Raw genomic sequence first — 13,200 nt, forward strand, 5'->3', positions numbered from 1 at the left:
TCAAGCTTGAGGAACAGCACCTCATTTTCCGATTAGGCACTCTACAGCCTTCTGGACTCAATATTGAGTTCAATAATTTAAGAGCATGCCGGGCCTTTTTCATTATTTATTTTATTTTTTAACCATGTGCCTGCCTTAAACTTGGTTTGTCACGTTTGTGCTTTCGGACAAAGCTGTCTATTATTCTGTCATTAACACTCTCTCTGAACTAATGCTTTGTCTTTCACCACACCATTAGCCTTTGCCCCATGACATCTTTGTCATTTAATCTCTCCTGTCCTCTGCCCTATCACACACCTTCTCATTTGTCTCTCTTCCCCACACTTCAATTGCTTAAAACCTATTACATTTTTAACCGTTGCCCGTTCTGCTAAAAGGTCACAGACCTGAAATGTTAACTCTGCTTCTCTCTCCACAGATGCTGCCTGACCTGCTGAGTATTTCCAGCATTTTCTGGTTTATTTCAGATTTCCAGCATCTGCAGTATTTTGCTTTTGGTTTTGTAAGAAAGGATCCATCGGGTTGTGGCTTCATGTAGGCTGTAAGAAGGGAACCCATCAGGATGCGGCCTCTGGGCAAACTGCAAGAGAAAACGCCCAGCAGTTACAGCTGGAGAGAGGAAACGCCTGCTTTCCGAAGATATGCAGCGAAAGCCTGTGAATATTCAAACCTTTTTTAAGAGTCGAAGCTTGCAGAGGAGTAAAGGGCCAAGAAGATCACTAGAACTCACAGAGGTTCAGGTTGCAAGTGCTTCAAGAAGCGAGTGAAGGTAATATTGATTTTTGAAGAGTCTGGGACATACAACCCATTGAAACTGTGAGTTTAGGACTTTTAACCACAAAGGATTTAGTCATTAAAAAGGACTGTGTAATGTTTCAGAATGGTGTCTGATTTTCAAGCGTGGAATAAGTAAATACCTTTGTTTGTAATTTGGGGTATCAGCTACTTACAAAGTACTATTTAGTTAATTGAGGATTTTTAAAAATTTAGTTATAATAAGACTTAAAATGTGAAATCTTGTTGTAATTGGTTAAATTGGTCTGGGGGTTCATATCTCATATTTTTCACGTTAACGATCTCTGAGGTCGTAACACTACATGCATGTTATTGTGGTGTAGCAAACTTATCATGAGTTACAGAACTAGACATTACAGGGCGTTGCTCCCAACTGGTCTAGATAAATATATTTCTTAGCCAATGGTCCAGAAATGCTGGACGCCCATATTTCTAAACTGGCTAAATTCTATAATGGTTTAACTGCCAACTGTAGAAAAGTATTTATAAAGTGCATTTAGTTAAATAAAGCTCAACTGTGCACACCAAAAATGTAATTTCATTTATAAAACCTTGTTTTCAAAAACGTTGAAAAAGCTGATGCTGCCATCTCAACAGAGGACAACTAGGAATTTAACATGATGTCAAGTATTATTTACATTTGTTTTGTATCAGTAATATAGAGATATTGTGCTCCTTGGGGAAGTTTTGGGTGCATTGCTTTCTTTCATTCCCTGGGACAACGTCCGTCTAATAATGCAACAGCCGAGACTCTGCTGATGTTAGAGAGAAAGCAAGCCCGCACTGGGCTCTGACCCTGATCACGTGCTGAGACACAGCGCGCGCCTGGAACCGATAGGCCGCGCTCTTCACAACAGGTAAACAGTCAGCCGCCCGCCCCGGACCCGGCCCTGGCCCTGAAACCAACCGGCTCCCGCAGCCAACACCCGCCGCCGGGGTGGGGCGGGGTTCACAATAAATCACTGGAGGAACTTCACTTTCGTTTCCAATTAAAACAGACATCTTGCGTATGCGTGACGAGCGCTTAGCAACGAGCCCTAGCCCCGCGAACCAGGAGCCGAGGGGCTGGGCCGGGCCGGTGAGTGGGAGGGGAAGCCCAGCCTGGTATAAATACCCGGGGAGGGGCCGCGGCCTCTATTTCTGGCCCTCCCATGACGTAATGCTGCATGTTAATGATCCGGGGGGAAGTGGCCCCGGGGCGGGGACTGGCCTAAAAATAATTCCAAGTTGAAGAGACGGCGGGTGCTGTCATGGCCTCAAGGAGCGGCGCCAAGTGAACCACCAGCAGCTCCTGAGCCGAGCCGGGCCTGCTGCAGGTTGGTGTGTAAGGAACGGACCGACGGAAAGTGTGGCGGCCGCTGTAACTGTATCCAGGAGGAGTCTGAGTCATATTTATTAATAATCCACACAGGCTGCGCCTTTCGTGTTATTTTTAGCCGGTTTGAGGATCTGCTTTCTGTTTTGATCAGTAAAATGTGTGTTAGGGGCGGGTTTTCTTAACGTTTGGGATTAAAGAGTGTTTTTCTTTACTGATCCTCAGATATTCACCCTTTAAAGCCCTGACATTACCACAGCGTGACGGAACTAACTTTTTCTGGTAGTTGTGGGTGGGGTGGTGGGGGACGATTGTTTTCTATATATTTCTAAATCGCTTCATTTTAAAACTCCTGTTTGCAAATGAAACTGCTCCACTGGCAGACAGATGCCAGTAGAGTTGCTGTGAGTTTCCGCAGTGTTGCACGGGGCAGGGACCGTTAATACCAACGTTAAGTAAGGTCCAGCCTGAGGGTTTGTTCATTCTCAGCCTGGCAGGGAAAATCCCGGGCAAGGCGATGGCTACACATGCTCGGTTATTTGAGGTTTGGGTGGATAGTTTCTTTTGGTCTCGGTCCGTCTGCATTGGGCCTAAACCCAGAGAAATTGCGTTGCTCTGCAATGCTTTTGGAAACGTTTAAACAGTCTGTTGGCTGGCTCGTTGCTCTTGTTTTTCGTATAATGTGTCTTCAGAGCATATTATCTTATCGTTTCGCGACCATTCGTAGACTGGGTGCTTTGAACGCTTAATTACAAACCTAAAGGAGTTGCTGCATTATAATTTGTAATGAATGACTAGTTACTGCAGGCAGAGGGAGGGGAGAAAAGATCCATCGCTTCAGCGTAAAGTTTGAACTATTTATCCTTCAATGACGGTAAATTTCAACAGTCGTTTTCTTTCAAATTCCCTTCTAGTTGTGACCATGCATGGGAATGCGGGCTTGGAGGATTAAAATTGACATCGTGGGGAGAGGAGATCTAGAACCCAAGGCCTGCTAATTCTGACAGGTGATATACTTGTAGTGCCTTCTAGATTTTTGGCCCACTGTTGATTGCCTTGGAGGAAGAGGGAGCGTGTCAACAGTGACGTTATTCTACAGAAAAGGAAAGAAAAAATCGCAACTCGATCCACACAAAATGTGACAACCCCTCCTCTACACGCTTCTGAGCTTGAGATTTTTTTTGGGGGGTGGTGTTTGTGTCGAAGAATCCCAACCATATAAACTCGCCGAGTGCTGAGGCTGTTCTTTAATCATGATGTTTCGAGATCAAGTCGGCGTTCTTGCAGGATGGTTTAAAGGGTGGAATGAATGTGAACAAACTGTAGCTTTGTTGTCCCTGTTGAAACGAGTGAGCCGGACGCAAGCTCGTTTTCTTCAAATTTGTCTAGAGCATTCTTTGTCCGATTGCACCGAGCTTCACATTCTTGAGGGAGAGGCAAATGATCCCGGTAAGTTTAAAGCAACTAATTATTTTTTTCGTGCTGCTTTTCCTAGCTCATATCCGAGATCGATGCGAAATCTTTGTAAATTAGTAATTCGATATACAAATGTGGTTTGTAACCTTTTAATTGACAATTGGTGTGTTTCATTGCGGTATGCAAGCAACATCACATCAACGTAAGGAATAAAACGCTTTGATGCATCTTGTTCTGCAATTTCCTGTGTAATAACCCAGTCATGTCACGTAGAGTCTGGGTATCCTGGGCTTTCTGGACAACGTGGCTTAGTTTCTTTTCCGATCTTTTAGTTACACGTAGCTTTCTGCTTTATTGAATGCAGATCTGGTTAAATAAAGATAACAAACTTTTTTTTAAGAATATTGTCATTTCATCTATATTTGACCGTCAAACCAAAAGGATATTTAAATCGCTACATGCACCATATTTTGATTTTGGGAAAAGAGCCTTTTTCACTCAAACGGAGCACGCGCGAGGGTGAAGGCCAAAAGTCTGAGTCGACTTGTATGTTCGAAATAAAACGGTCAATTAAATATAATACAGGAGCTTATTCACCAAAAAACTTAGAGAATTTAATATGCAATCTCCGTTTGGAGAGACGCATCGTCATACTTGTAGCAGGAGCTGAGGCTAAAATGTAAGAATGAAAATCCTTTTACTCTAATGTTTCATTCTGATCTAGGCAGCATACAGAATGTGGTAAGATTGATTTATGGAATAGTGGAACCTGGAAGAATTCCGCCCCAAATAGTTGTTCAAAATTGACACAGTTGCATCACCAGATCAAATTATGTACATCTTCAGTTTTTTTTTTCTAGGAATACAAAGGGTGTATTGGGGAGGAATAATAGAAGTCTGTGTTCACCGATTGGTGGAATTCTTTCGGCTTGATTGCAGTAGGATACTGAACAGAGCCCTTAGTGTTTACTCAGAGAAAAGAATGCACAGTCCTCTTCCAGCTGTTCCATATTAGAGCACGGAGCCTGCAAGACTTGGCAGCTGTCTGTACTGCCATTTGCTGACAGCCTCCAGTACTATGCTCTGCTGCTAGGATATTTATGTATGCATTCAGCAAACACTGAGAAAACTATTCTAGTCTGTAATTCTGAGATTATATTGGGGGATGGGAAGGTAGAATTTGAATATTTGCATGTGTATTTTGATTTGAGATGCAAAAATGTCAAGATAACAGTGAAAAGCCACTGATATCTCGTTGCACAAATGCAGTTTTATTATTATATTGTATCAGAAGTTGGGTGTAGAGTCAGCAGAAATATTTGGTGTACAATATGGGTAGAAGTTGTTCCGTATTAGTGATAAAATCTTCAGTGAAGTATCTCATCTGTAAAATTGTTATCCTGTTAGTAATGCATAAGTCAGTTTAGAAGCATGAGACACTTTAAAAAAAAAAAAAGTCATGCTTGAAGTACAAGTTCTAAATGGATGTTGCATTAGCTAGCAGCAGCTCCTGTGCCTCTTGGTTCTTTTTCATGAATCTTTATTTGGTTTGCAATCTACACTGAGAATGGGAAACACTGCTAATTGAAAGGTTATACATTTTCACTTTGTACATCTACTTTCCTGTTCTATCCACAGTATACTGTTTATTGCAGGATTATACTTCATAAGGAATAGTTGCTATTTTGTGCCCAGCAGTTAAACACAAACATATGTTTATAATTAAATTTCTTGGGGGAAATTCTAATTGATTGTATTCAGAGCTGTCTTAGTTTTGTGTACAATGATGTTCACTGACAAGGACTGATGTAAACATTTACACCAATACAAAATAGGAAATAAAGTATAAAAACCTTTTGATGTGCAAACCTGAGAAATCAACAATAAACACAGCTATAAACTGATATTCTTTTAAATCCCTAATTTGTCAATAGCTGAGTATGTTTTAATTAAGAATATTGCTATTCAAATACTGTTGTATAGTGAGTGTTTTGAAGATGTAACTGCACCAAGACATTTGTTCAGATAGTAATTGGTGGCGATAAGCAACCAGGAAAGGATATAGGGGAAAGGAACTAATTTGGGTTAGTTGTCAGCTATAGACTTCAGTGCTTGCTTAAAATTGAACTGACAATAGTTAAAGCCGCATGACCCCTTTGCTTTTGGAAGTAGTAAAGAAGGTTATCTTAAATCTGAAAAATAAGCCTCAATTCCCCGCTTTGGGGTGCTATCACATAAACCCTTATTGGTTTATGGTTTGAGTAGTCTCTAGCCTCGTCGGGATGAAGATCATAGGATCTTGTTGAATAGCCTGCGATCCAACTCATAAATATGTAACCAGCAAACCAAAAAGTGACTAAATGGAATAAAGTTAGTTGCATATTGTGAAATTGTGGCATTTTTCCCCTTTTTGGGATTAATTTAGGAATGGGAGTAAGCCACTGAACAGCTTGAGCCTATCTGCCATTCAATTAAATCATGGGTGATCTGAACCACAACTCTCTTTTTTACATGGTTTTGTTCCATATTCTTTGTCCATCCCCAACCTAAATCTATCCATCTTGGTCTTAAATTTCAATTGACCCAACATCCATGGGAAGTATGGAGTTCCATATTGCCATCACCATTTGTGTGGGAAAAAGTGCTTTCTGCTTTTCATATCTAAATGGCCCAGCTCTAATTTTAAGATTATGCCTTGTTCTGTCCTAAAGGAGGAAAGCGAGGCAGAGAGGTGTAGGGAGGGAATCCAGAGCTTAGGGCCTTGGCAACTGAAGGCACACCCACCAATGGCGGAGCGATTAAAATCAGGGATGCACAGGAGGCTAGAATTAGAGGAGCACGGATAACCCAGAGGGTTGTGTGACTGGAGAAGATTACGGATTGGGAGGGGTGAACCAGGGAGGGGATTCAAAATAAGGATGAGAATTTTAACATCAAGACATTGCTTGACCAGGAGCCAGCGTAAGTCAGCAAGCGCAAGTGATAGGTGAATGGAATTTGGTGAGTTAGGACACGGGCAAGAGAGTTTTGGATGACCAAGTTTCTGGAGGGTGAAATGTGGGAGACCAGCCAGGAATGTGTTGGATTAATCAAGTCTAGAGGTAACCGGCATGAATGAGGTTTCAACAGCAGATGAGGTAAGACTGGTGACATTAGGTGATGTTACGGAGGTGGAAATGAGTGGTAGTGGTGGAAAGCATATATAGTCATACGCTCCTCTCTGTGTCAAATATACACCAAGATTGAAGACAAGACTGGTTTAGTCGTGGACTGTTGCCAGAGAGGGATGGAGTCAGTAGCTAGGGAATGGATTTTGGAGCTGGGACCAAAACAAAACAAAAATAATGGCTTCAATTTTCCCAGTATTAAATTGGAGGAAAATTCTGCTCATCTGATACTGGAAGTCGGATAAGCAGTCTGATAATTTGGACGGACCACCTGGCATCGACCTAGGCACCGGAAACGACCATGGCAAACCAGCTCGGTCAATCCTGCAAAGTCCTCCTTACTAATAACTGGGGGCTTGTGCCAAAGTTGGGAGGGCTGTCCCACATACTAGTGAAGCAACAGCCTGACAGTCCGACTCACGGAATCATACCTTACAGACAGTGTCCCAGACGCTGCCATCACCATCCCCAGGTATGTCCTGTTCCACCGGCACAACAGGCCCAGCAGAGGTGGGTATACAGTAGGGAGGGAGTTGCCCTGGGAGTCCTCAACATCGACTCTGGACCCCAGATCAAACATGGACATGGAAACCTCCTGCTGATTACCACCTACTGCCCTCCCTCAGCTGATGAGTCAGTACTCCTCCATGTTGAACAGTACTTGTCCATCACCAATAGTGGCTCGATAGCACCACTACTGACTGAGCTGGCCAAGTCCTAAAGGACATATCTGCTAGACTGGGTATGTGGCAGTTGGTGAGGGAACCAACAAGAGGGAAAAACATACTTGACCTCGTCCTCACCAATCTGCCTGCCGCAAATGCATCTGTCCATGACCGTATTGGTGGCAGTGACCACCGCACAGTCATTGTGGAGACTAAGTCCCACCTTCACATTGAGGATACCCTCCTTCATGTGTGGCACGACCACCGTGCTAAATGAGATAGATTTCGAACAGATCTAGCAATGCAAAACTGGGCATCCATGAGGCGCTATGGGCAATCAACAGCAGCAGAATTGTACTCAACCACAATCTGTAACCTCATGGCCTGGCATATCCTCACTCTACCATTACCATCAAGCCAGGAGACCAACCCTGGTTCAATGAAGAGTGCAGGAGGGCATGCCAGGAGCAGCACCAGGCATACCGCAAAATGAGGTGTTAACCTGGTGAAGCTACAACACAGGACTATCTGTGTGCCAAACTGCATAAGCAGCATGCGATACAGAGCTAAGCGATCCCATAACCAACAGATCAGATCTAAGCTCTGCAGTCGTGCCACATCCAGCCGTGAATGGTGGTGGACAATTAAACAACTAACTGGAGGAGGTGGCTCCACAAATATCCCCATCCTCAACGATGGGGGAGCCCAGCACATCAGTGCGAAAGATAAGGCTGAAGCATTTGCAACAATCTTCAGCCAGAAGTGCTGAGTTGATGATCTATCTCAGCCTCCTCCTGAAGTCCCCAGCATCACAGATGCCAGACTTCAGCCAATTCGATTCACTCCGCGTGATATCAAGAAATGACTGAAGGCACAGGATACTGCAAAGGCTATGGGCCCTGACAATATTCCGGCAATAGTACTGAAGACCTGTGCTCCAGAACTTGCCGCACCCCTAGCCAAGCTGTTCCAGTACAGCGACAACACTGGCGTCTACCCTGCAATGTGGAAAATTGCTTGGGTATGTCCTGTACACAAAAAACAGGACGAGTCCAACCCGGTCAATTACTGCCCCATCAGCCTACTCCTCAATCATCAGTACAGTGATGGAAGGTGTCATCAGCAATGCCATCAAGCGGCACCTGCTTAGCAATAACCTGGTTAGTGACGCTCAGTTTGGGTTCTGCCAGGGCTACTCAGCTCCTGACCTCATTACAGCCTTAGTTCAAACATGGATAAAAGAGCTGAATGCAAGAGGTGAGGGGAGAGTGACTGCCCTTGACATCAAGGCAGCATTTGACCGAGTATGGCATCAAGGAGCCCTAGCACAACTGAGGTCAATGGGAATCTGGGAAAACCCTCCGCTGGCTGGAGTCATACCTAGTGCGAAGGAAGATGGTTGTGGTTGTTGGAGGTCAATCATCTCAGCTCCAGGACATCACTGCAGGAGTTCCTCAGGGTAGTATCCGAAGGCCAACCATCTTCAGCTGCTTCATCAATGACCTTCCTTCAATCATAAGGTCAGAAGTGGGGATGTTTGCTGATGATTGGAGCTGAACATTGCACATTCATGACTCTTCAGATACTGAAGCAGTCAGTGTAGAAATGCAGCAAGACCTGGACAATATCCAGGCTTGGGCTGATAAGTGGCAAGTAACATTTGCGCCACACAAGTGCCAGGCAATGACCATCTCCAACAAGAGAGAATCTAACCATCTTCCCTTGACATTCAATGGCATTACCATCGCTGAATCCCCCACTATCAACATCCTAGGGGCTACCATTGACCAGAAACTGAACTGGAGTAGCCATATAAATACAATGGCTACCAGAGCAGGTCAGAGGCTAGGAATCCTGTGGCGAGTAACTCACCTCCTGACTCCCCAAAGCCTGTCCATCATCTACAAAGCTCAAGTCAGTAGTGTGATGGAATACTCTCCACCTGCCTGGATGGGTGCAGCTCCAACAACACTCAAGCAGCTCGACACCATCCAGGACAAAGCAGCCTGCTTGATTGGCACCCCATCTACAAACATTTACTCCCTCCACCACCGACGCACACTGACAGCAGTGTGTACCATCTACAAGATGCACTGCAGCAATGCACCAAGGCTCTTTTGACAGCACCTTCCAAACCCACGACCTCTACCAACTAGAAGGACCAAGGCAGCAAATACATGGGAACACCACCACCTGCAAGTTCCCTTCCAAGTCACACATCATCCTGACTTGGAACTATATTGCCGTTTCTTCACTGTCAGTGGGTCAAAATCCTGGAACTCCCTTCCTGACAGCACTGTAGGTGTACCTACTGCACATGGACTGCAGCGGTTCAAGAAGGCAGCTCGCCACCACCACCTTCTCAAGGGCAATTAGGGATGGGCAATAAATGCTGGCCTGGCCAGTGATGCCCACATCCCATGAATGAATTAAAAAAAAAAAATAGCAACAGTAGAGGTGTTGAGAGAGGAGGTGATGGAGAGGTAGAGCTGGGTGTTATCAGCATATATGTCAAAACAAATGCTCTGCTTTCAGATGATATTGCTGATGGGCAGTAGGTTATTGAGAAATAGGAGGGGCCCAAGGATAGATTCTTGGGGGACACCAGAGGTAACAGTGTGGGGACAAGAAGAGAAGCGATTGCAAGTGATAGTCTGGCTACAATTTGATAGATAGGAATGGAACCAGGTGACAGCAGTCCCATCAAGCTGGACGACAGTGGAGAGATGTTGGCGGAAGATGGCACGGTCAGCCGTGTCATAGGCTGCATACAGGCCTAGAAGGGTGAGGAGGGAATGTTTACATTTGTCACAGATACATAGGATGTCATTTATGACTTTAAGAACAATCAGAAATGACCAGGTAATCTGTTTTGTGATGGTCGTAGGATAAATATTGGCCAGATCACTGGGCAAGCTCTTCAGTGAATAGTGCCATTGGAACTTTTATGTTCACCTGAAACAGCACATGGAGTCTCAGTTTGACATCTCATCCGATAGACAGCGCCCTCAGTACTGCACTGAAGTACCAGTGTGATCAAGTCTTGTAGTGGCTCTTGAACCCATGACCTTCTAACTCAGGTGAGAATGCTATCACAATATTGCAATATGAGTTAATATTTCATTATCTTGAAATCAATTCAGCTGGTGTTTTTGTGTATCCTGGTATCCTTGCTGCAGTGAGACTTTATACCCATGTCTTTTTGTTTTGATACTTGAGCATTATTCTGTGTGTATATATATATAATGCATACCAGCAAACTTTCAAATCAAATGCTCATTCATTTTAATTATGGAAAATTGACATTTGTCACTTGGGAAGAAAAACTTGACAGTTGACTTTGCTCCACGTGTCTGTTTACTCATCATGGAAAGAACATACTAAATAAATGAAAACTAAAGACATTTCCAAGTTAGTAACCAGCAAAGAAATCAATACTGTAAATTTAACCAATTTTATTTGCAGCGCCTGTGGAAGAGTCTGTCACTCTAGAATTGGCCTTTATAGCCACTCCAGGCGCTGTTCCACAAACCACTGACCACCTCTCGGCGCTTACCCACTGCCTCACAAGACAAGGAGGCCAAAGAAAGAAAGAAATTTAAATGGTAACATTGGTAAATTTTAATTGTATTACTTTTGTGGAAGCAGTATGCCAGGGATTTATTGGTGATCCAGAAAGTAGGAAAATGGAGTAATTGGCTAATGTATTCCAGCTCCAATATGAACAAAAATGTGGTGTTCCTCACTTGCACATTTACAGATTTGCCCCTTTTAAAAACTTGAGTACAAGATTCCCAAAACTCCAAATATAAGTACTTAGTTGTACATGAAGGCAGCATTTGACCGAGTATGGCATCAAGGAGCCCTAGTACAATGACAGAATGATGCATCCTAAAATAAATTTTCTTAATATCAAATGTGCATGGCAAAAGTAAGTCCTAATAGTATTCAAACTACCTGTAAATAACTACACAAAATGGAAATAATTAAACACACAAATTCTGCATGTGAGGAGAAATTGTCGCATTTGTCTATGCTGATTAAATTGATTTTTTTTTCAAGTGATCGAAATTCCATCAAACTTGTAACAGTTTATATTTCACTTGAAACGTAATGTTTGTAAAACAGGATATGTTAATTATAATTTGAGGTCTTGAATTTATTAGCTAGGCAACTAGCTCACTGGCTAAAGAATTCAGTCTGTGTGTTCACTTAGACTGGCATTAATGTATCTAACACTCAATACATTTTAATTTTTTACTCAATTTAGATTTTGTATATACAAAGTACACAAACTAATTCTTGACTGTATTTTAAAAGTTATACAGGTGTTGAAAACATTTCCAAGTACATGCTGTGCATCAATGTGTCTCTTTTTGATATTGCATCAGTTTAAAAGCTGCGTCTGTTTTGTGCCAGCTGCTTAGATGTTTTGGGTTCTGTGCATTTAAGGTTGGATATTAATTTTTTTTCAAAAAGAACTCTGTCAATGGAGCTTAAGCACCCAGATTGCATTTTTAATGGTATTCCTACATTTTACAGGTAACACTGCTCTATGTAAGTCTTCAATTTGTCTGGCATTTAATTTATTAGCAAGTACTGAAAGACTAATATGCAGAGAACCATAACAGGTCACCTAATTAGTGATGGTCTGTTTCAGGGGCATAGAGCCCAGGCTAATACCCTGGGGACACTGATTCAAATCCCACCTTGGCAGCTAGTGGAATTTAAATTCAATAATGAAGAAATTCAATTAATAAAGATCTGGAATTGAAAGCTAGTCTCTGTAATGGTGCCATGAAAATATCATGGTTGTAAAAATCTGTCCTTTTAGGGGATGAAATCTGCAGTCCTTAACTGGTCTGGCCTACATGTGACTCCAGACCCACAGCAATGTGGTTGTCTCTTAAATGCCACCTGAAATGGCCTAGCAAGCCACTCAGTTGTCGAGGACAATTAGGGATGGGCAATAAATGCTGGCCAGTCATGTCCACATCCCATGAAAGAATAAAAATAATTGTAGTTTTAGCTTTAAGATCACACCAATTATGTAATTGCAAATAGTTTATTAACAAATTTTGTTTGCCATCTGCTTTAATTTATATCTAGTATTTATCAGTAGGGCTTGAATGTTTGTTCATTGCTAGTGGCTTTATCGAGGTCAGGCTTTTTTTTTAAGTAACATAAGCAAAACTATTCAAAATCAGTTCCCAAGCTGTTAGAACGTTAGTTATCTTCCTGAACTTATCTCTCCCTTCCTGCCCAATTCTGCAGTTTGTATGCATCGTGCAATTTGTAAGCTAAGTTTGCTGGTGATGTTGCTCATGAAATTATAGGCAAGGTGTGAAAGCTCTTGGTACCCCTGCACCTTCAGGGATAATGTCTTTCTCTTAATGCTTCACCCAAGTCAGTTATGAAAAAGGGAGAATGAGGGGGGAAAGGCAAATTTCAGCAGCCTTGGCACTAATGAGCTTTGTTACTCAACACTCAGTATTTGTTACGAGAATAGTTAAGACTTGAAAATGGAAATTTCATGAGTAATTACCGAATTAACTTGGAAAAACCAGGAAATCCAAAAGCCTTTAATTAAATATAACTTCATGAAAAGTTTAAATATTTTTTAAAAGGGCATGTATGCAAGAGCTTTTGTCTCCACACAATTCACTTTGGCATCTTCTCTCCAGGACCTTTTATGATAGGTGTAAACCATAATGGAGCAACAGATTTTTGAAGAAACTGTTTATCTTGTATATCCAAAGATCAGTTTGAGATCCATACATATATGATGTTTACATATTGATACCTCCCAACAGATACAAATGTTTTATGCATTGATGTAATT

The 13,200-nt window shown here is 42.5% G+C and overlaps 1 protein-coding gene across 5 annotated transcripts in view; it reads left to right on the forward strand.

Annotated features, from left to right (window-relative positions):
- The first annotated feature begins 680 nt into the window (after positions 1-680).
- Positions 681-13,200, forward strand: part of samd4a (sterile alpha motif domain containing 4A) — a 213,899-nt gene continuing 201,379 nt past the window's right edge. For 2 of the 5 annotated variants that reach the window (XR_010975696.1, XM_068039168.1), the window contains exons 1-2: positions 1,653-2,111; positions 3,025-3,559. Coding sequence is in view for 3 of the 5 variants with exons in the window: in XM_068039168.1 (XP_067895269.1) it covers positions 3,364-3,559 (196 nt within the window). In the remaining 2 variants the exon portion in view is untranslated. Of the gene's footprint in view, positions 770-1,651; positions 2,112-3,024; positions 3,560-13,200 lie in introns of those variants that run through there. The other 3 variants (XM_068039169.1, XM_068039173.1, XM_068039172.1) reach the window with 3 other exon arrangements.

The sequence above is a fragment of the Heterodontus francisci genome, chromosome 9, assembly GCF_036365525.1.
Source record: "Heterodontus francisci isolate sHetFra1 chromosome 9, sHetFra1.hap1, whole genome shotgun sequence".
Taxonomy (NCBI): Eukaryota; Metazoa; Chordata; class Chondrichthyes; order Heterodontiformes; family Heterodontidae; genus Heterodontus; species Heterodontus francisci.